Below are 22,738 nucleotides of genomic sequence, written 5' to 3' on the forward strand. Positions count from 1 at the left end.
TGATACGTTCCGGGATAAGGATGCTGCGGGCAATTTGACGCCAAATGGTGACACGAAAATTTTGATTGTCAAGGATCGCCGAGTACCGTTACCCATTACGAGAAGGCGCTCAAGAATTCGGGGGGCTGCTGACAGAAGTACCTCACTAACAATTTTCTTGTCTCGCGACTTGCTCCCTGTCCAGTCCTAGAAAGATGTCCTAGACTTAAGTTGGTCTGGACACTGACTCCACCTCCACTGAACGCTCTTCGCTCAAAGGTCCCTCCCTTATACCAGCCTAAGCCTCACTTGAAATTCTCTAGGCTTCTACCAGGATCTGCCATGTCTTGCAAGCCTCATGGCAATCTTGCTGAGTTCTGATCCGACTCCGCACTGCGTTGCTCGCTTGGAAGATCGTGCTTTTTATGGGACTTCTATCTCCATTGAGTGTTTTGAGTTATGTGTTCTGTTCAGTTCACATGGGTTGAACTGCAGATAACCTTTGACCAACAGGCATCTTTTTACTTTGTTGATTTTTTGCGGTCAGTCACCGACTCTACGGTCAAACTAAAACTGCAACTCTATATGCAGTGCTCCTGCATGAGTGAACCACTTGTACAATAACTTTCTGCTCAAAACATATCATACATACCCGCGGAAACCGCAAGGACCAGGCGCTCTCCATGCATCGGAGGTTCTAGATCTTGACTTTATCATCCCCCATGCTCACCTGCTGATAAGACCAGGACTCGGTAAGTTCATGCGGCTCAGCGGTTGTTCTCGCGCTTGCTGCCGGCTAAAAGAGGCCAACTTCCGTTGCCTTCTGCCTACTAGCACGGTTTTGTTTGACCTCCCAACTTCAAAAGTCTAGATGTGTTTGTATCAAAGTAATATTTGGTAGCATGCCTCTACTCCAGTATCCAAATGCTAGTGGCCTTTTGACAAAGTTGCTTCCCCCAACACGCCAAGTATGCATCCAGGTATATAAATCAGGTATCATACATAATAAACAATGAAAAAAATAAAAGAGTTCTCAACTGAAACAGGTGTTTGCTTTTCTTATGTCATGTAGTACTTGGGACCCTCACCTCCCTGTGGCACCTGCCAGTTAATATCTTGGTGAGGCGCCTTGATATCACATGTCTTGCAGTGGATACAGCTATTGCGATGTTAGTAACTATATCCCTAACTCGGATCAGATAATGAGGATGAGCGGAACTTACTTCTGTGCGTTGATCTGGAAGCGAACACCGTGAGGCTTAGATTCATCCTCAACATACTCGTACACACCAGCTGGGCAGAAGCGGTTCTCCAAACCCTTGTAGGGAGGGTATGTTGATTCGGTGTGAGCGTCCCAGTCCTTGACTTGAAGGTGAACAGGCTGGTCCTCCTCGTGGTTGGTTCCAGTACGGGATACACTGGTCAAGATATCAAAGGTGAGCTTGCCATCAGGCTTCTCGTACTCGATCTTGGGACACTTGTCGGCGGGGAGAATAGATTCGTGGTCGGTGGTCTTGTGCTTGAGAGTCCAAGGGACTCGGCCCTTGAAGATATACGCTTCAAGGCCGGAGTACATAATACCACCATAGAGACCGAGAGGGTTGTGGAAAGACGGTCGCATGTTGCGAACCTCGTGGAGCTCCTTCCAGATAGGAGAGTCCCTCAACTTATTCTCGTAGTCGTACAGGAAGACTGTGCCCTCGTCGGTCTTCTCACTAAGAGCAGTCCATGCTGCCTCGGCAGCCAACATACCCGACTTCATGGCATTGTGTGTGCCCTTAACCTTGGGAACATTGACGAAACCAGCCGAATCACCAATGAGCGCACCACCAGGGAAAGCGACCTTGGGAATGGACTGGAAACCACCCTCGATTAGAGCGCGAGCACCGTATGAAATGCACTTTCCTCCTTCAAGAACGTCACGGAAAAGTGGGTGACGCTTGAGGTTCTGGAACTCTTGGTATGGTGACATCCAGGGGTTTGAGTAGTCAAGCGAGACAACAAGACCGATCTGAACAAGGTTTTCACCAAAGTGGTACATGAAAGAACCACCGTACACATCCTTGGGCAATGGGTAACCCATTGAGTGCACAACCAAGCCCTTTTCGAACTTGGCAGGGTCAATCTCCCAAACCTCCTTGACACCAAGACCATATGTCTGGTGTTGGCTGTCCCTCCTCAAGTCAAACTTGTTGATAACCTGCTTGCTCAGACTTCCGTGGCAGCCCTCTCCGAACATGGTGACTCGGGCGTGGAACTCCATGCCTCGCTCAAATGTCTCCTTAGGCTTGCCATCACGACCGATACCAAGATCGTTGGTGGCGACACCCTTCACAGAACCATCTGAAGCGTAGACAACCTCGGAAGCAGCAAAGCCAGCGTAGACCTCAACACCGACCTCTTCCGCACGCTCGCCGAGCCACTTGACGAATTGGTTCAAGCTGACAATGTAGTTTCCGTGGTTGGTCATCTGAGGAGGCGCAGGAATAGGAATCGCAGAGTTCTTGGTAAGGAATCGCATACGGTCTTTGCCAGCGGGCGTAGCATGTTCGAATCGGTTGGGGTTGTTTTCGTCGAGCCAGTCGGGAATCAGTTCGTTGATAGAGGTGGGCTGAATGACAGCTCCAGAGAGGATGTGGGCGCCAAGATCGCCTGCCTTTTCGAGGACAAGCACACGGAAATCCTCGTTTCCAGCTTCGTTGGCAAGTTGCTTAAGACGAATAGCAGCACTGAGACCAGCAGGGCCAGCTCCTACAATGCAAACATCGACCTCATCGGACTCGCGTTCGACGCTCGCGGGGTCAAAATCTGTGTCGTCGTCTCGAAGTCTCGAGGTGGTGCTAAAGGCGCGAGAAGCAATTGGCACTCTAGCAGCGGACCATACTGCTGTGCTCGTCCTCCTTGGGATAGAGGATCTGGCAGAGATTGTGGCGGAAGAGAAGGTTGATCTGGCGGGACGCAGCTGGGTTCGAGAAAGTACTTGCGAGCTGCGCTGGACGTATCGCGAAACTGGTCGTGGGGCAGGCATGATGACGAGAGGAAGGCTGAAGGGTGGAATTGAGGTTGTTCAGCCACCAGAAGGAATAATCAAGAGGAGAGAAATTGGATTTGGAGAAGAGCTCAAGAAAGGAAAGAAATGTCCTGGGGCCGGCGGCGACTAAAACAACTTTCGGCTTGTTGGACTTCTTTTCCTGGTGCGATGGTAGGTACTGTACGTTAGTCTAGTGGGGGTGTTCTTGACAATTATCTCGTCATTTATTGGTTCTTTGGTGGGTGTCGTTTTAGATCCTGGGGCTTTGATCTCGGGTCTCTCTTTGCCTCAGATGGACTCTATCCTCGGGTCATACCTAGGTTATTAAAATGAAGGTATACAATGATATTATAGATACTCTCGTTTCTAGCTGGTTTTTACTGTATCTTTGTTCTACTATGTATCAGGCAGTGAGTGGATTTGTTGCTGTCTTGTTCTCGAGGCCCTCACCGGCAATCGGCTTTATATAACCGAGGCCACAATACCATGATACTGTAATGTCTTAAGCTTACGGTTGGAACTCGGCTGATCAGCATTGCATCTGGTTTTTAGATGTAGTAACCGTAACCTGGGGTATATCCGTGGCTGTGGTTAACGTTAACACGTGCAAATCTCTCATCTCTAGTCTAGGCAATGTCATCATACATGATAGATGTTGGTCACATGTGCTTTTGATTGTGTAGTGGCTAAGCAATCAATCGCTATAACCTCAAGTAGTCTCAGTGACTTCAATTGATTGATCATGGCTATTTCTTGTCATCAATGTCCATCATACAAGGGTCCATGATCAGTTACGTCAGTCAAACATGCCCCAAGCGTTCGGTATTATGCTGCTCTTTTCCCGATGCTTTCATTCGGCTTAATTGTGTCATGTGCCGAGGCTTTGTCTCTTGGGGTATTGGCGGATTGCTTCGGTATAGAGACTTCTTTCGCCGTCTATTACCACATCTTGCCATGATAATTCCATAAATGGTCTTTACGAACAGCTGTTTGTGGTCATCCTATCTGACATGTCATGAGTGGTTCGAGTTTGAGTGTTCCTGGCGCATGTTGGAGTTTGATGGTGTGCGATCTCGCATCTTACCAAAATCTAGATGATGGGTCTGTAGGTATTCACATAAGACCCAACCATCACGTTTGATGTGCAGCAATGACATATGAGCCCGAGAAGCATGAGAAGTACCAATACAAACATTATCAATTGCAGTGTCTATCCAATTTGAACATGACATTATCGTGAGAACGCTGGTTTCGAGATTTCATCTGTCAGTTCCAGTCCGATTACCCTGTAGACTATCAAGATTTCGTGTGTGCTAGGCTTGGCGCACACCTGGCTATGACTTCCTTCACAGTAGGCAAACGAGTTTCGTCAAATCCAAAAAAAATAGAAGTTGAATTATCATGGAAGTCAATCCGCTGCAGATTATGTCCAGAATTGACTGCCAAATCAAATAGCAGATCCCCCTTCATGAACCTGTCGTCCTACCCAACACTCCAACTTACACCAACGGTTGCATGAACCAGTATCTGACTAACTGGTAGTCATCAGCAGACGCACCGCTATCAGCCAGTTCAGTCAGTGTACGACGAACACCAGATTGCTTCATGTCTACGTGCTGTACACATGGGGACAGAGACAGGGCCCAAAGGACAATGCTTCCTTGAAGATCGACACAGATGGCTGTAGGCCATGGATGTATCTCTATGATAGGTGTAATGTCGAAGAATGAATCGTAGTGTTCGTTCATCAATCTGAGGCACTCTTCTCTGATGAGGTAGTTTGCAGGAAGAAAGAAGTCGAATGCTGTGGATTCGGTCATCTTGTAAGCTGAGACTGTCTGAATTAGTGCAGTGGTACACAGGATGTTGCTCAGCTGGTAATGTGAGCATTGTCGTCCATGATGATATCGTATTTATGTTTCTGGATGCACCAAGACGACCAGAGGACAGAGAATCACGCTGTGTATCGCACCATTGACAATGCACTTGGTCACGGCCTGATGATGGAGCTGTCACTGCTACTGATGTACGATTGTATCTATGGCACTGATTTTGAATGACATCTTATCACAGACTTGGATGTGACAAGGAAATGATGGTTCATATGAAACAATACTGGGTACATCGAGACAGGTACTCCATTGTTAATGAGTCTTCCATAATACCTAGATCTTCTAAGGGAAGGATAGATAGACTAAAGCCTAGGTAACTTTTTAGACATATTGCAACATAGATCATCATCTGAGGAAGGGTTCTCAAGGGATTAAGTTAACCCTTGACAAATCGATCTAGGAACTGTGTAGTCTATCTGCACTCGCTTCCCCAACTTCAACCCGTCTTGGTCCTAGTCAGGGGTAAGGATTGCCGTTAGTCTGGGCTCCACCAACCCAGGCAAGACCCTGAGATTCTCCCCCCCCTAAAGGATGTGTGCCTCAGTGAGGTTGGTACTCGTCACAGTTCAGCCCATGCAAAACAACCCACCAACATGTTTCTGTTTCCTCGCTGAACAACGTCAAATGACGGAAACATTACCAAAATGTACCGTCTTCTTTCCATTCTTTCAGGCGTAGCAGCTGTCTCTGCTAATTGTCCCAATTACGAGCAATTCGCTCGTCAGCAGCATGAACCTCTCTCCACAGGGCGCTATGCGTTCCCGCTTCAGCGACCCAGCAAAGAATGTCGCACGTATTCAGTGCCGGCAGTCGAAAATGTAATCTACGAGCAAATGGACCAAGCTATTGGTGATCCAGATCTTTATCGCTTGTTTCTGAATACATGGCCTAATACGTTGGATACTACTGTGAAGTGGAGGGGTTATTCCGCAGACAATGCAGAGGAAGAGGTAAAGTGATGCACAACACCAAGGTTGAGATCATGCAACTGACAGACACAATTTAGCTGGCATTCATAACCACTGGTGATATTAACGCTGAATGGTTACGCGATAGTGCAAATCAATTGCAATCATATAAAAGTTTACTCTCCTCTAGTGTGTCGTCCGACGAGAACGATATCGCCTCCCTCTTCCGCGGAGCCATCAACCTTCAAGCTCGATATCTCACCAAGTCACCATTTTGTAATGCCTTCCATCCGCCACCTGAAGCGAACCTGCCTCGTACAAAGAGATCCATCCAGGCTCGAGATACCGTCAGCCCGAAATATGACCCCAATTTCGTCTTCGAGTGCAAATACGAACTCGACTCTCTCGCCGCGTTTCTCCAGCTATCATGGGACTACTACGAAGAGACAGAGGACGGAGACTTCTTTGGCAAGTTCGGCTGGGTTGAAGCCGTGAAGAAGATCATGAAGGTCGCGGAGCATATGCAAGAGGGCACATATGACGAGCAAGGCATGGTTCAGAAGCCAGCTTATACATGGCTGCGCAATGCCGATAGTGCCTCGGAGACTGTGTCTAATCATGGTCATGGAGCGCCTGTTAAGGGTCATATTGGCCTCGTACGCAGCTTCTTCCGACCATCTGACGATTCCTGCCTCTACCAATACTTCATACCCGCGAATATGATGTTCTCGAGGTATCTTACCTCATGCGCCAAGATCATGCGACCCTTGGACAAGGAACTGGCCAAGAAGATGGAGGCAATGGCAAGTGGCATCGAGTATGGAATCAACGAACATGCCATCATTCAGCATCCCGTATATGGAGAGATGTATGCCTATGAGGTTGACGGGTTTGGATCTTACAATCTCATGGACGACGCGAACCTCCCTTCTCTGCTTAGTATTCCACATATGGGCTACAAGCCAGCTTCGCAGCACGTCTACGACAATACACGCGCCTTTGTTCTCAGCTCTTCCAACCCATACTATGCACGAGGGCCAGTCCTCAATGCCACAGGCGGACCACATCTTGGTCCCGGAATGGCATGGCCTATGGGACTCATCGTTCAGCTCTTGACGAGCGACGACGATGACGAGATTGTGGATGGGATTCGGCAGTTGATGAATTCGACAAGTGGACTTGGCCTCATCCACGAGACGGTAAATAGCTTCAATGAGAAGCATTGGACAAGATCATGGTAAGCGATGCCTCTACAAGGATGAGTGAGAACGGTACTGACAGACAATTAGGTTCTCGTGGGCGAATGGCTTGTTCGGTCAAATGATCTTGGATTTGTATAAGAGGAAACCAACGCTGATAGCCAAGAGCTATCAGGATGTCCAGAAATAATGATTGATTGACGTGACTTGTATTTTGGGTAGCAGAAAACTGGAATTTGGCAGTATAGTAGACGAATTAATAGACCAGCTCTGAGACCAATTGTAGCCCCACGGTCAGAAGAATTAGCTGCCGAGAGTATAAGAGACGAAACAATTTGGTCACCTTATGCTAGCTTAGAGTAGCACTTAGACTACTTTATTTTGGTAGTCTAGACCTTAGAGGTGGTAAGGTATTACGGAAGTAACATGAAGATACGCTTGTTTATCATAATACGTTTACTGTATACTTCATTTATCATGTGGAATAAACTACCCACCAATAGCAACAATACCATCCGACGCCAATGCAAACAAAGTCCTGGGCTCCTGGCTCCCTATGCATCATATTTCATTAAGAACACCGGTAACCATGCTTAGCTCAAATCAAAACCTGCCCCAGACTGCACAGCGTAGAGCAATTTCTCACGAAGCGTCTTTTCCGAGGTGTATCTCGGAAGCTTGAGCAAATTGACGCATGTGCTAGTGCTTGGCAGCCTCTCCTCATCTGTACCTCCATCACGAATACTGAACTGTGGCCTCAACTGCGAGAAGCCCAGGAGAGGCGCTCGGGGTGTCGAACTGACATACTTAAGCACATCACGACGTTGAGCATCTGTAAAACTGCGCATAACCTTCCAAAACAGCTTGATAGTGTCGTGTTCTTCTCCGTCGTCACCGATTTCGTAGAGGCCGCTGTAGATGGTGTATCTACGGAGGTCTTCGATATCGATCTCAGACGAGTCACCGCCCACGAGACGCTGTAGTTCCGATTGATTGAACATGGATAGCCAAGTTGGGCGGATAATGGAGCGTAGGCCGCGTAAGAAGGCTGTGGTTTGGGGAGACGGTTGCACCACTAAGCGATGGCGAGCAACGTACGAGATGTATAGTAGTCGATTGTCGTTCGTAACGTAAGTTTGGTCGCCATTTGCTATCAATTTCTTGGTAACAGTCTTGACTGGTTCACCGGGTGCCGAGACCTGGTCTGCTATCGTGAAGTCGATGCCCAGCTCGGAAACGTCACCTGTGTAGTTCTTGAGTTGTAGCATTCCGTTGTAAAGCTCCATATCCATGTCTCGAAGATCGTTGACGCTACCCTTGTAGTTCTTCTCGTCGGTGGGACCTGTTGATGCCCACTTGAGGAGGAAGAAGCCAGCAAAGCTGAGGTCGACGAGAATACCTTCGTACATGCATTTGCCCACGATTCTTCCAAGGAACTCGAAGCGCCTGAGTAAGCTTGCAATACTGTCTCGATATTCGCTATCCGTTTCCGAAAGACCGCGACTTTTGAGTTGTTCACGAGCAACATCTAGGGCCGTAGGATCAGGGAAGAGTAGCCCCTTCTCGTTTGAGGTAAACATGCCCTTACCATGCTCAGCACCAAACGCTTCCGTCGTTACGCTGATAAGGAACTCCTTTGTGACACCTCCGCCATCAATTCCCGCTTCCTGAGCACCAAACTGATCGACGAATGTGATCTGAATGGGGTCCTTGAGACCCTCCCCAATTTCATAGAACTGTTTGTAAGCATCCTCGAAGAGCCGCTTCCGTGAGATTTGTGCATGGTGTCTTGCAAAAGGACTCATAAAAGAAGGTGGGTTATTGCCCTCCCTCTGAGCCCGATCCAGCTGGATGAATTGGCGAAAGATTTTGACACGCGTCTCAAAGGGAACAGCATAGGGCATATGCTTCAGGATCTCCAACTTAGGCCCCATTTCTGCCATACGACGCTCTCTTTGGGTTCGCAGTTGCTGAGCCTTCAGTCGCTCGAGTCTTGCGTGTCGTGACAATCGTTGACCTGCTATGGTCGAATAGAACCCGGGAACATTACCATAATCGCTCTCCATATCATCATCGCTGTCGTCTGAGTCTGCCTCGAGCTGCCGCTTCTCTTCTGCAATCACGGCGGAGATGAAGCCTTCCTGATCAAGCTTTGATGTCATGAGCCAATGTTCTTGATGCAAGAACTTTTTCCTCGAGTCTCGCTCATACAGCATTTTCATGGCTGATGTCACAATGTTCCGCAAGCTGTCAAGATCCAATCTTGTCGGACTCTTGAATGGTTGTGTACCCTGGCCTTGACTCGTTGGTGCTTCTCCAGTACCGAAATAGGCGTCCATGCGGTGTTGGGAAGCTACCTCCGGATTATTACGCGACCTGGAAAGTTCCTCAGCTTTGTAATGGAGGGTGAAAGCTGTATTTTTAAGGAAGCTCGTCAGCATTTCGACATCTTTCAGCGAAAGACTGCAGGACCGGATGCGAGAAGTCGGCCGATCTTGTTGCATAACTGGTGGATAAATCCCACTGAAAAAGTCCTCATCGTCGCTCAGGCGGAGGATGAAGACGTAGAGTTCGAGGAATAAGAGGGCGATTCGCCAGTCTTGCTCTTCTTCCGAAGAGCTCGCTCCCGACGCACCAAGATATCTGCGCAGGATATCCAGGGGCGGCTCCGACTCTGTCCTCAGTTTGTGAAAAACTGAGGTTTTGGACATCATATGCCAGAGAAACTTGATGGTTGGGACATCACCGTGTAATGTGGGGATTTCCTCGAGGAAGAGGCGCATTCGTATGTCGTCACCACTGGAGGGAAAGCACCGTAGCAGGGTCAAGATATACCCCGCAAGGAAGCTTGTAATCTGGTATTCTTGCTGTGATGATCCCGCCAGATTGATAGAGAAGTCGTGCAGTGTCTGCGAGATACCATTACTGTCCACCAGGGACATCAATTGAGAAGTAACATATGGATCGAGTGGTGGTGCAAGTGGCTCTTCAGAGTCATCTTCATCGTTTTCGCTTGTTTTGACCGAGAGTCTAACGCTTATAGAAGAAGAGAGAGCCGATAGCTGAGTGTATAATGTTTCCAAGATACCCGTGCCAGTGCTAGAAGTGGTGCTGAAGCGACTCAGATCGATAAAGTGAGCAAGCTGCCACAGTTGAGCATCCTGGGAATATCGCGGACCTGAGCTTGATGACAAACCGGCCACAATAGCCTGCGACAGATGAGAAAGGATGATTGTATTAGATAAGCTGGAGACATTCTCCTCGAAGAAGCGAAGGTTCTCATTTGTTAAAAACGAGAACGCCAAGGCATGATACACTTGTGGAATCGCTGGAAAATGTTAGCAGACTCCTGGAAATATAATTAAAAGACTGACCTTCTGGAGAAGAGATCTCAAGTGGGCTGGTGATAGCTTGAATCACAATATCTCGCCACTGTGCATCAAGCTCATGGGCTTGGCACACTTTACCAACCACTTTATAATAATTGTCGATCGAGGGAAGACCTAGGTCAGGATGACTCGTAACGAGGCGGATGGTAAGCTTGAAGACAAAGTGTGTATCGCTGGAAAGGTCTCTGCACATGTGTTAGGAGTTGATCAAATACAAGCTTCTCGAATATAGAATTCCACGTACCCTGCCGATACGGCTTTATTTAGAGCAAGTAGAAGCAGTCGAACAAGTTGTCCTACTCTGGAGGAATGAACGTCCGATGGTGCAATATCTCTGAGATTCACAGATTCGGTATCACGCGCATAACAGATAGCTCTTCGAATGTCGTCATCTCGTCGCAAGGCGAAGAAAGATAGAAGCAGGGTAAATGCTTCAGGGAGTCTTTCGGAGGGAGATTTGTTGGATCCGGGACCGTATAGAGCATCGAAAGCATTCCTCTGAGATTCTCTCAACTCTGCTCTTATTCTGTAACCCCTCCATGTTCGTTGGATCTTGCCAGCCGCTTTTAACCTTGTTCGTTCAACTTGTCGCTTTTCACGTTCGGCTTGGGCATTTGAGACTGTTTTGGTGGCGTTCGATACGGCGGACGGTGACCACGATGTGTTGGCAAAAGGATTCCCGGCGGAACCACTGAGGTTGACATTTCGAGGGCGCCGTGAGTTGCCCGTGAATGTCGAGAACATAGCTGCGGTCTGCGGGAGCGGCGGTACGAGGCCAGTGCCGCGCTCGGAGTTTGGAGATATATGTACTGGTGGCAGTGGTGGGGATGACGGGAAAGGTGGACGTCACTTTGGAGCTGGGATGATGATAAGATAAGAGCAGAGCGGGTACTTGAGCCTTGAGCAGAAGCGGGCATTTGCGTGTTGCGCGAATGCGGGTTGAAGATCACTGAAGAATACGACTATGCGCTAGTAAGTCAAGCACAAAGAGCTTTTCCAAAATTGCTTCTCTGTTTTCTCTGTCTTTTATTTTACTGAAGAGCGTGCGCTTCGTGGATCGTCAAATGAGGACATTGCTATGGAAACTGATGTAGAAGATTACTAATGTCCGTATTGAAATCTAGGTATGGCTCAAGAAAGTCCTCCAGGTGGAGGGATGTCAGAAGAATTGTCCTCCAAGGCTTAGGCTACAGAAATAAAGTAGCCTAAATGCTAGGCTAAGGCTAGCATAGGATGACTAAATTATTTCGTCTCTTATGCTCTCGGTGGCCAATTCTTCTGACACCCTGACGGTCCTCGTAAAGGCACGAAAACGCTTTACATTGGCTGACTCATCACTTTTGACGGCATGTGAGTTCTTGCATTTCATAAAACACTCTTGAATCGTGCTGCAACAGGTGCGTTGCCTTGAGCGTGGTATAGATACCTAGTGATGACTAGGAAATAAACAAAATGAATGTCCTCTTTATGAAAGCCAATATTGATACACCCTCATAATCTCATCAGTTCGGATTATTATAAGTGATCATCCGGTAGACCGAGTTCATCAATTTATATAACAAATCTTTTGTGTGATGGTAACCCACAAGATGGTTTGGTTGAGAATAAGTCATATATCAATTTTGTTTGCTCAAGGATTTCGTTCTTTCGAAAGCTTAGTACGCAGTTGTCTCGCATCATTTATCGAAAGGTTTAATGTGACCTACAGCACCACACTTTATCTGAGGCTGGCAGGCTGGGTATCCCAAGTCAAGAGGCCATTCGTTTGAGTTCATGCGAGAACATACTGTGCATGTGTCTATCTTTGGCGGTGTAGATGGGTAGTTTCAAGCATCATGACATGGATTTTGACTCTAAAGGCGGCTAGCGCATCGGGTTGTCTTGATGTCCATTTGCTTTTTCGAACATCCCGGCCAGAGCAAGAGGAGAAATGTCATTCTGCCGGCGTACGGTTCTAAGATATGAGACACGATATAGTTAGAAATCGTCATAGTCTCGTTTTACAAATCCATGCATATACTGTACAAGTAAAAACGAAATTTCTCGCACAGTTTGTCCTGTTTTCTTTCAGACCAATTGCCTAGGCTAGTCTATTTGCTAGCTTCGCAACAGCGTGGCATGGCGTGGTTAAAGATTGACAGAAATTTCAACGTTTGCCATTTGCTGCACGGCGGCGCCGCAAGTACCTTGGCCACTACCGAGATGGTCATGATAGGGCACGTGTCCCCGCATCTTAGCACTGTAAGGTGTGCTTCAGAGCATAAATCTGTTAGTGTCGGGCATATGCACTACCCGTCTGCTTATCAAGGCCAGCTGGCAAGTACCCCACTTACTCAAGGCACCTTTCTCTTCTGGCAGGTCTGAGTGCGACAGTGACGGAAGGTTGGTGGCAGGTTCAACTCCACCAATCCTTCCCCCTCCACCATGACCACCCACCACTGGAACTGGCTGACCAAACCAAACTTAAAAAAGTACGTACCTTGTAGCCTCTGAAGTTAGGTCCAGTCAGTAAGTGCGGCCAAGCAAAAAAATAATTTCTATCACAGGCGACGAATTTCTCTTTCTTCCCTCCTCAACCGCAAAACCAACCTTTATAAACAAACCCCAAAAAACCCATAAAGTCGAGCCAGTCCGGAGGAACAGTATTCGTACTAGTTCTCTGTTTCTGCTCACTTCATTTCCACTCGGAAAGAAAAACACAAAAAAAACTTGAAAAAACCCCAAAATACACAACCCACCACCACCCCCTCATCTCACGACCCTCTCTCATCTTTTCCTCTTTGTCTCTCTCGCGACACCGCCCGAGTGACTTTTTCTCCCTCCTACAACCTGTTTCATTATCGTCTTTGAGTCTTTCTAAACTCGAAGACCTTTGAAACTCCCTGCGGTAGCCTCGCTTTGTTCGTTGCTCCGTTCTCTTTGTTCGCTCAAGGTTCAGTACCACGCGAACTTGATCCTCTGTCGGCTTCATAAACAGGTAGGTTTGCGCTCTTGCCGTCTGTCCTCTCATACTCTTGAAATCTTTTTTGCCTTGATTCATTTTTCCTTGCAAAATTCCACTTTTCTCCGCTGCCCAAAAACCTGCTTGACCTTTTACTTACCACTCTTTTACTCCAGGTTCATACAAAAACCTAGAAAACCGATATTCACAATGGCCGCCAACGCTGCTTCCGGTGCTGTTGACCAGCTCGCCAACGACCTCAGCAACACCTCTATTAACGGAAGTGAGGCCAAGGCTCCTGCCGTCGACACTGCCGTCGCTGCTGCCAGTGACGATGCTGCCGCTCCCACCCCCACCGCGGCTAACCCTCACCCCCAGAACTCGGCCTCTCTCTACGTCGGCGAGCTCGACCCCTCTGTCACCGAGGCTATGCTCTTCGAGCTTTTCTCTCAGATCGGTGCCGTCGCTTCTATCCGTGTTTGCCGTGATGCCGTCACCCGTCGCTCCCTCGGCTACGCCTACGTCAACTACAACGCTACTGCTGATGGTGAGAAGGCTCTCGAGGACCTCAACTACACCCTCATCAAGGGCCGCCCCTGCCGTATCATGTGGTCCCAGCGTGACCCCGCTCTTCGCAAGACTGGCCAGGGCAACGTTTTCATCAAGAACCTCGATGTCGCCATCGACAACAAGGCTCTCCACGACACCTTTGCTGCTTTCGGTAACATCCTGAGCTGCAAGGTTGCCCAGGACGAGAACGGCAACTCCAAGGGCTATGGTTTCGTTCACTACGAGACCGATGAGGCCGCTTCCCAGGCTATCAAGCACGTTAACGGCATGCTTCTCAACGAGAAGAAGGTCTACGTCGGCCACCACATTCCCAAGAAGGACCGCCAGAGCAAGTTCGAGGAGATGAAGGCCAACTTCACCAACGTCTACGTCAAGAACATTGCTGCCGATGTTACTGAGGATGACTTCCGTCAGCTCTTTGAGAAGTACGGCGATGTCACCTCCTCTTCTCTGGCTCGTGACCAGGAGGGCAAGAGCCGTGGTTTCGGTTTTGTCAACTTCACCACCCACGAGAGTGCCTCCAAGGCTGTCGACGAGCTCAACAGCAAGGATTTCCACGGTCAGGACCTGTATGTTGGCCGCGCCCAGAAGAAGCACGAGCGTGAGGAGGAGCTCCGCAAGTCTTATGAGGCTGCTCGCCTGGAGAAGGCCAACAAGTACCAGGGCGTTAACCTGTACATCAAGAACCTTGATGACGACGTCGACGATGATAAGCTCCGTGAGATGTTCAAGGACTTTGGTTCCATCACCTCCGCCAAGGTGATGCGCGAGACTCCCACCGAGGGTGACGAGGACAAGAAGGAGAAGGATGAGTCCAAGGACGAGAATGAGAAGGAGAACAAGGAGGAGGTTAAGGAGGAGGTCAAGGAAGAGACCAAGGAGGAGGGTGAGGAGTCCAAGGAGGACAAGAAGGCTGAGAAGAAGACCGACAAGAAGCTCGGTAAGAGCAAGGGCTTCGGTTTTGTCTGCTTCAGCAACCCCGACGATGCTACCAAGGCCGTTGCTGAGATGAACCAGCGTATGTTCAACGGCAAGCCTCTGTACGTTGCTCTGGCCCAGCGCAAGGATGTCCGCAAGAGCCAGCTTGAGGCTAGTATCCAGGCTCGCAACCAGCTCCGCATGCAACAGGCCGCTGCCGCTGCCGGTATGCCCCAGCAGTACATGCAGCCCCCTGTCTACTTCGCTCCCGGCCAGCAGCCCGGCTTCATGCCCCAGGGTGGCCGTGGTGTCCCCTTCCCTCAGGGTGGTATGGGTATGCCTCAAGGTCGTCCCGGCCAGTTCCCCTACCCTCAGCAGGGTGGCCGTGGCGGTGTTCCCCAGCAGATGCCCCCCAACATGTACGGCATGCCTGGCCAGTTCCCTCCCGGATACGGCCAGCCCGGTACTCCTCAGTTCATGGCTGCTATGCAGGCTCAGCAGGCTGCTCTCGGTGGCCGTGGCGCTCCCCAAGGTGGTCGTGGTGGTCCTCAGGGTATGCCTGGCATGCCTCCTATGGCTGGCAACATGCCTGGCTTCCCCCCTAACAACCGCCAGGGTGGCCGAGGTGGTCCTGGCCGCAACGGCAACGGACCTCAGGGTGGCCGTGGTGCCGAAGCTGCCGGATCATCTGTCCTTCAGCAGCAGCTTGCTTCCGCTCCTCAAGGTCAGCAGAAGCAGATCCTGGGTGAGCTGATCTTCCCCAAGATCCAGGCCATCAACGCCGATCTTGCCGGTAAGATCACCGGTATGCTTTTGGAGATGGATAACAACGAGCTCGTCAACCTGTAAGTTCCTTCCCTTTGACTCATTTTTGTAATTGGTAACTAACACGTGTCATAGTATTGAGGATGACGCTGCTCTCAAGGCCAAGGTCGACGAGGCTCTTGCTGTCTACGACGAGTACGTCAAGGCTCAGGGCGCCGAGGGTGGTGAGCCCAAGAAGGAGGAGGAGACCAAGGCTTAAGTCTTCTCTGACTGATATCATTTCCTTTTTTCTTCATGGTTATCTGACTGGGCATCCCCCTCAACTGGAATGACGAACGCCTCTACGAGGCAATTTATGGAACAATCAGCAACGAAACATGCTTTACGAACCTGTGCTACCCAATTTGAGGGGGCGCATTATGTACAGATAGACTTGGTTGCTATTTCTTCTCAGGAAGGGAGATTCAAAAGTTTTGGGACTTTACGGTGGCTGGCTCTCGTTGCGAACCTTCGCTTGCTCACAGCAACGGCGTCGGCGCTTTCGGGAGAACCCACCAGGACGGCGTTGACGGTTTTCTGACACTCTGGCTGTTGGCCTATACCCCCCCTACCAATGGTCCTCGTTTGCAGGCATGATCAACGCAGAGGTTTTATGCGGTTAGGGTTTTTAATGAAAGAAATGTTAAAGTATTTGCCTATGATGCACGTGAAGGTGACCTCGCAATCGTGATATAGCGTATCGTTATTTTGAGCATGTGAAATGTGTTGTGTGGTATTCTCTAAACTGAAATCTAGAGCTATTTATGATATACACAGAAGCAACCCGGCGTGGCTGTAATCAACGCCTGTAACCAAACACCTGCTTAGTGGAGGAAAGCAAAACCATACCCAAATCCATCCGGAACTAACTAAATACAAAAACAAAGCTGATGCTATGCCAACCGAAGATGTCTAATAAACCGTACTGGGTTTTCTCTAGGGCGCCTGTTCTTAAAGGGGATTCACGACAACAGTGTCGGCTTTTTCCTCAATTGTATATTTCTTACTTGGAACGGTGCCGAACAGTGTCTCCATAACTTTGCCCTTCTGCTGTTTCCTCACATCGCCAAGGTAGTCACTGACGTCGCTTAGACCCCGAATCTGGTCCTCGAGGGTAAGCGTTGTAGAGTTGACACCGCGGACAAGCGGCGAGACGAGTTTGCTGCGAAGTGTCTCGAGCGATGCCTTCAATGTCAAGAGCTTGCCGTTGTGGTCGACGAGAATACCCTTGTTGCGTACCGTCTTCTCACGCACGTCACGCAACAACAGACGATTTTGCTCAAATTTGCGTAGTTCAGCAGCTCTTGTGCCAAGGAGTCGTGTCCAGAGGCTGGAGAGCATATCGGCGTGAAGCTCTTCCTGTGCAGATGATTCGCGGACGACTGTGCGGGCAAGGTTAAGAAAGTGATGGTCGACTGCTTCGAAAAGTGCGAACAAGGTGACGCTATGCTGCAGCTCGGCTTGAATCGAGTCCTCAAGGACAGTGAGGAACTCAGTGAAGAGAAGCTGCACCATGCGCTGCTCCCTTTGCGGGTTCGAGAGACCGAAAACATGACTGGTCAAGCGACCAAGAGTTGTCGGTGAGCCGGTAGCATCTTCGAGGATGTGAGCTTCAGAAAGGAGGTTGTGAATGTTGTCGTAGGCGGACGATATGGTCGATGGCGAAGGAGATGAGTTGAGTCGGTTTAGATGCATCTTTGCCCAATCCATGACGTTGAGAATACTGCGAAATGTCAGACCCTGACAGAAACTTGTCCATGGAGTGGCTTACCCATCAATATCACCGTCAACTCTGGCAAAGAACTTGGTCATTTCCAGTGCCAGTGTTTTCATGGTCTCACTGAGGGCGTCCAGATTCGACACAATGCTATGTGCATCTCGCATGTCGCTGCTACGTACACTTTCGCCAAGATCCCAAACAGCGACACTTGTAGCCTGGAGATCATGTACTTGTACGACAGCATGCTCGGAGTAATAAATGAGAGGCTCGAACGAACGAGCGAGCCCTGCGACCTTGACAAGATCACCAACTGGACGCGGGGCAGCGGGCTGTAATAGTGACTTGAAGATGGAGACAGCGAAGAAGGCAACAGCAATGGTAGTTAGTGTTGTTGGCCATGTTCGTGTTAGGGCTTTGTAGTGATCACGGACGGAGCTGATGGCTGTCTCAATAGGTTCAGTGCGATGCTGGACTTCTGCACGAACAGCAAAGCGGATATCTAAACCATGTTAGACAAAGATCGAGTAAATCATGTCACGTTCACTTACAGTTGTCAGGCGATTGCTCATGCACGCTTAACTCCTTTACAGGACTTAGCCTTTCTTGAAGTTGAAACTGCAATGTTGTGTCGTCGAAACCAGGGCTGACACTCCTCCTCTTTTCTGGACTTTGACTTCCCTTGGGCAACCTTGTGCGGATTGCCCTCTCTAAAACCCCGTCGTCCTCACTGTCGTCTAGCTCAGGCGAGCTCTCCATTAAGGCACTCATGCCTCGAGGTGGAAAATCTTCAGGACCTCTCCAAAATCCACTACTCCGGTTTCCGTTTCCTAGTCTTCTCCAAGCTGGAGGTGAGTACCCACCCGCGGACGCGATCTCCGAGTCCTCGAGATCCCCTTCTGTCAGTGCTGCTTCGCTGCGGTGGGCTGAGAGGTGGCGCAGCGATGGACTTGGTGGGAGATCGAAGTCCTGTAGGGACGCGTCCAGAGTGTCGAGGGGATCCATGATCACGGCTATGCTTTGATGATGTTGAGCTTTGTCGAGAGTCTCGACGAAGACGACGTTCTAGCTCTTGGAATTGAAGTTGCTTTTGTTGTTCGAGCAGTAGATGCTGTTCATGCGCTAATTGTTGTTGTTGAAGGTAATGGCGACGCTGTGCCAGGACAATGTCCTGTCCGGAGACGACCAATTGCTGCTGATCTTCAAACACAAGCCCAGATGCAGCAAAGGGTGGTGCTGGGAGGGCCTTGTCTGTCCTGGGCGGTAGATGATGATCTGTCGGATCTCCAAATATTGGCCTTAGAATCGATGCCAGAGATGGCAATGGTATGCCGAGGCTGGGGAATCGGAAGGCGACAAGACGAGGTACGTAGATGATAGCAAAGACAAGTAATAGAGCAACAGTGATGAGGTAAGTGCTTGGAGCAATTGTAATGCTGATAAGCGAGACGTTGTTGTTTACCGTGAAGAAGGAATTCATAGAGACGATTTATGGCTGAGTCACAACAGCGGTTTCTGTTTCTGTCTTGTCTTTGACGGTTGGAGAAAAACGGTTTCAAGTAAAGTTTATTGAGGCGTTGTATCGATAATTGGTAGGTAGAGGAGATGAGGTGAGAGGGCAAATAGAGTCTTAAAAGACGAATTGAGTATCCAACTATTTGCAGGGCAGGTGAGAGGTGAGGTGGTAGGTGAGTAGGTACGTAGGTACTGTATGCAAGGATGAGGTGTGCAAGGCACGGCAAGGCAGGAACCTAAGAATGGAGGTCGCAGGTTCCTTGACCGACCTGTGGTTTTAGGTACCAAGGAAGGAAAGAGGGAAAGGGAAGGAAAGGACGAAAGAATAGAATTTGGGAATGGAAGGAAAGAAGGCGAAACATATGAAACACAAGTCAATATTCGGCTATTTGACTAAGATAAGGTACATAGATGATGCGCATCACTTGCAGCTGAACCAGGTACCAACAATAACAAACGTTGCCGTTGAACTGAGATCGTCCCTCCAGGTCCCCTCGCTCTTGCCCTCACTCACCTCAGTCAAGTCGCAACTTCCCCTCCATGGACCCCATAATCGACGAGGTTGGGCCTGCCCTGGACAACGCATAACGTCCAATCAAGCCCCGCCAACCGTGCATGGCAAGCTCCATTTCTCGAACGTCCCGCACTAGTCCGTGTATAGAAAGTCCACTTTACGCGTTTGGATGATTGAAACGCGAAGTTTAAGAGGTCACATGGTGCCTTTTTTGTTTATTGTTGTCTCAGATCTCCCTTATCTTTTCCCTCTTCGTTCACTTTATGATGTGATTCAACACGCGAAAACTACAAACGAACTACCGCGTTATTGTTATTCGATATTAGGTCAATCGTAGGCATTCACGGGCCTTGACCGTGTTGTTTTTAGCTCGCATAGCCAATAAAGACCGCCACTATGACTCGATGGTCACGCTCTTGATACGCTGGCAGCGCTCTGTTGTTGATGCCCAGACTAGGAACAGAGCCACTTTACCTAGTGGACCTGGGTCTGTAACTTGGGCCTTGGTGTAGGCCATCAGACCAGCAAGGGCTGCAGCACAGCACAGCACCTAAGATCTGGCAAGCCCAGGCCAAGACAAGATGCTCTCACGGACCGAGCGGAAGACGGATGACAGACGTAACTACAGTGATGGAATGTCCTGCATAGATAATGCATGAACTAATGCCCTCTCTGGGCTGAATTTCTATACTGTATTATATTAAAATCATTTTGTTTAATTTATAGAACCAGTATATCTGCTGTATATCTAGTCTATCCAGCCAGCCATCGTCTCACTGCCATTCATCTTCTCAAAATGGTGGTACAAATCTCATGCCCATAAAAGCAACATGCTCGCCCTTCGCCAATACATGCAACCGACCTTGGAATCCAGTCCAATGCAATACAACTCTATGCACAGATGCCAGCATCAGGGAATCTCGACGTTGGGGTTCTTTTCTTCAATGTCCAACTCACAGCATAGCCGTCCCAAGAATTCGACTCTTCTCATAGACGCCTTGAGTCTCATTCCCCAGCCGACACACTCGATTATAGGCTGAGAGCACTGCGTGAATAGCTCAATTACCGTTTCCGTGGCCATGGGTTTGCTATCGCCAATGGCATTCTGCAGGTTCAAACCGTCTTCCACTTCTATCACTGAAGGTCTCTCAGTTCCTTTCCATGGGAGAGGAAACTCCTCGCAGAGCATGTTCACAGCTAACGACTCGGCGAGTGAGGCATCCCATGCGTCTAATCCTGTGAGGTTCTTCCAAGATTGGGCAAAACACACAGGTACACTGTTACTCCAGACTCGAGGCCCGTTGTGTCGGTTGTGCACGTCGTACATGGCTGTGCCTTCTTCTATCAGACCCCACCACACAACAAGCTCAGTGTCGGTCTCATCGTCTCCCAGAAATATCACTCCGTATATCGGATTTTGCGTTGGCTTGATTCCTAAGTGGCCGCCCACAACGTATCGCTGAGACCCTGTGTAGGCCGCGCGCTGCTTAAGCTCGCGGTCCTTGAGGGTCATGTTCACTTTGAAGGGAAAGCTTCCCCGTAAACGAATTTCTGGCTCGACTGTATCTGACTCGAGCAGAATTGTCTCTGTCTGAAAATCAGGCTTATACTCGATAGAGTGTATAGCTAACCCAGTCAGTTCTGCTGTTTGAAAAAGCTCTTATCGATGCTTGGGTCGTTACTCACCATGTCGATCACCGCCGGTATCCAGGTATCCCGACTTCATGCGATCGTGCTCTATCACCATGATAACGCTCGTAGGGTCTCGTCGGAATACACCTTCGGAATATGGACTTTCCCCGAGAATTATGGCAGGTCGTGACAGCGTATCCGGTGACAAGCTGCAGTCGAGAACAGCCAGCCATCGATTTCCAGCGTCTATAAGTTCCGTCTTGTCGTGGTTCCAGCGCGTCAATTTGCAGGGGCACTTCCAAACGCGAAGGACCAGTCCTTGATCCGTCAACCTGACTCCAAACTTTTCCGAATCCTCCTGTCCTGCGTATGTGCGTAAGTTGAAGTTGGCTGGGCTATCAGCCAAAAAGTGCATCCGTTGTGTTTTCGTCTCAGGTTTGCGTGCCAATGGCCATCTCCACACAAGAATGGACTGATCCTGTGACTTTTTGAGGATCTCCTCTTGTAGTCGCAAGAAAGCTTTGCTGCCTTCACCGTACAGAATCTCCATGTTGATGCCGAAAATGCCCAGCAAAGCGTATGCCACATCCTCGGGGCGGGTCGTTTCTCTCTGGGCCATCCAGCCCATCCTTGTGGCCACGTTTTCACGCTGAAGCTTTGTTGATATCCTGCGGTCCTTCTTCGCCTCCGGCTTGTGTAAAAACAACTCATCAATGCCTGTGATTTCGCTAATCGTTGAAGACAGAGCATGCCGTTCACCTAGTGGTGACCAATTGTGATCGAAGAATTCCACTTCATTAGGAGCAAGCAGCTCCTGTAGTGTCCAGCCGCGGGTGAACCAGCGACTCTCCTTCAAGCTGTCGACCAATTCGACCCCGACTTCGTGAAGGAAGACGTCTGAGAGATAGGCATAGCATACTTCGGATTCGCTGTACCAGCGGAACATAGAGTTGATGGCCTCTGAGAGCTCCGCGCTGCTGGATTTGTCGATGCAGCATGTGTCGATCCAGATGTAATTGAGCTCGCGACTTTGCGCCTTTTCGCAAGACTGCGCTATCTTGCGGTACCCAGGACCATTCTTCTTCCGAATCTCGTCCATGCGCGTGGGACTCTGAATGTCATCAAAGAGAACCTCATCATTACCCCACGTATGCGACAAGATGGCGTATTTTTCAGACCCCTCCTCCAGGGTCTCAAGCTGCAGCGTCTTGGTATTGACGAGTCTCATAGTTGCGCGAGAAAAGAATGAAGAAAAGAAAACATCAGATAAGACCAGCCACTAAACTCAATTTCATTCATGAGATTCAGATTCGGTTCCAGTTCCAGATCCAGACCCAGTAGGTAGTTTAAAGGGGTGCAGTGCAATTTGTAGTGGCGGAGCACTTTCATGCTATCCGTTGTCGGTTTCAGCCTCGTAGTTGGTCCGCCCGGGACGAGACGAGACAAGGCAAGGCAAGGCCAGAACCCAAGACCAAGGCCCGGGCCATATAATATGACAAGCGAGTCAGGCTTGGCTTGAATACGGATACCTACCTATCTAGGGTTGGGGTTGAGAAGCCAATAGGATTAGTCAAACCCCCTGTGGCAAATCTCGCTGTCAGCTGGAGAATAGGTAGACTGTGATATTATGGGTGGGTTAAGTTAATAAAAAATCACATCACAAAGTACGCTCAGAATTTCGATAGTTTTGGTCCAATTACACGCCGGCAACAAAGCGCAAAGCTTATTT

At 49.2% G+C, this 22,738-nt stretch overlaps 7 protein-coding genes across 7 annotated transcripts; 2 read left to right on the forward strand and 5 right to left on the reverse strand.

The window, feature by feature from the left end:
• Positions 1-567: 567 nt before the first annotated feature.
• B0J16DRAFT_141765 (uncharacterized protein) lies at positions 568-3,173 on the reverse strand. Its single transcript, XM_046121904.1, has 2 exons — positions 1,203-3,173; positions 568-1,138 (listed from the first exon to the last, which is right to left on the reverse strand). Exons 1-2 carry the CDS (start codon positions 3,005-3,007, stop codon positions 1,039-1,041), a joined length of 1,905 nt encoding a protein of 634 aa, XP_045983446.1. The 5' UTR covers positions 3,008-3,173; the 3' UTR covers positions 568-1,038.
• A 1,068-nt stretch (positions 3,174-4,241) lies between these two features.
• B0J16DRAFT_399642 (uncharacterized protein) lies at positions 4,242-4,883 on the reverse strand (the record flags this gene model as incomplete). Its single annotated transcript, XM_046132454.1, has 2 exons — positions 4,514-4,883; positions 4,242-4,296 (listed from the first exon to the last, which is right to left on the reverse strand). Exons 1-2 carry the CDS (start codon positions 4,828-4,830, stop codon positions 4,242-4,244), a joined length of 372 nt encoding a protein of 123 aa, XP_045983447.1. The 5' UTR covers positions 4,831-4,883.
• Positions 4,884-5,460: 577 nt separating this feature from the next.
• B0J16DRAFT_415131 (uncharacterized protein) lies at positions 5,461-7,441 on the forward strand. Its single transcript, XM_046133497.1, has 3 exons — positions 5,461-5,852; positions 5,909-7,047; positions 7,100-7,441. Exons 1-3 carry the CDS (start codon positions 5,547-5,549, stop codon positions 7,197-7,199), a joined length of 1,545 nt encoding a protein of 514 aa, XP_045983448.1. The 5' UTR covers positions 5,461-5,546; the 3' UTR covers positions 7,200-7,441.
• On the reverse strand, positions 7,327-11,322 carry B0J16DRAFT_142041 (uncharacterized protein). The gene is made up of 3 exons (XM_046121908.1): positions 10,643-11,322; positions 10,384-10,583; positions 7,327-10,337 (listed from the first exon to the last, which is right to left on the reverse strand). The coding sequence occupies exons 1-3, from the start codon at positions 11,140-11,142 to the stop codon at positions 7,603-7,605; spliced, it is 3,435 nt and encodes a 1,144-aa protein (XP_045983449.1). The 5' UTR covers positions 11,143-11,322; the 3' UTR covers positions 7,327-7,602.
• Positions 11,323-13,147: 1,825 nt separating this feature from the next.
• On the forward strand, positions 13,148-16,316 carry B0J16DRAFT_142045 (uncharacterized protein). Its single transcript, XM_046121909.1, has 3 exons — positions 13,148-13,375; positions 13,516-15,672; positions 15,728-16,316. Exons 2-3 carry the CDS (start codon positions 13,550-13,552, stop codon positions 15,849-15,851), a joined length of 2,247 nt encoding a protein of 748 aa, XP_045983450.1. The 5' UTR covers positions 13,148-13,375; positions 13,516-13,549; the 3' UTR covers positions 15,852-16,316.
• Position 16,317: 1 nt separating this feature from the next.
• Positions 16,318-18,777, reverse strand: B0J16DRAFT_142057 (uncharacterized protein). Its single transcript, XM_046121910.1, has 3 exons — positions 17,900-18,777; positions 17,403-17,850; positions 16,318-17,354 (listed from the first exon to the last, which is right to left on the reverse strand). The coding sequence occupies exons 1-3, from the start codon at positions 18,351-18,353 to the stop codon at positions 16,583-16,585; spliced, it is 1,674 nt and encodes a 557-aa protein (XP_045983451.1). The 5' UTR covers positions 18,354-18,777; the 3' UTR covers positions 16,318-16,582.
• A 1,245-nt stretch (positions 18,778-20,022) lies between these two features.
• On the reverse strand, positions 20,023-22,672 carry B0J16DRAFT_342717 (heterokaryon incompatibility protein-domain-containing protein). Its single transcript, XM_046127922.1, has 2 exons — positions 21,064-22,672; positions 20,023-21,003 (listed from the first exon to the last, which is right to left on the reverse strand). The coding sequence occupies exons 1-2, from the start codon at positions 22,235-22,237 to the stop codon at positions 20,288-20,290; spliced, it is 1,890 nt and encodes a 629-aa protein (XP_045983452.1). The 5' UTR covers positions 22,238-22,672; the 3' UTR covers positions 20,023-20,287.
• Between the last annotated feature and the right edge of the window lie 66 nt (positions 22,673-22,738).

This window comes from Fusarium flagelliforme (genome assembly GCF_020744385.1).
Source record: "Fusarium flagelliforme strain FIESC 12 MPI-CAGE-AA-0113 chromosome Unknown B0J16scaffold_4, whole genome shotgun sequence".
NCBI lineage: Eukaryota > Fungi > Ascomycota > Sordariomycetes > Hypocreales > Nectriaceae > Fusarium > Fusarium flagelliforme.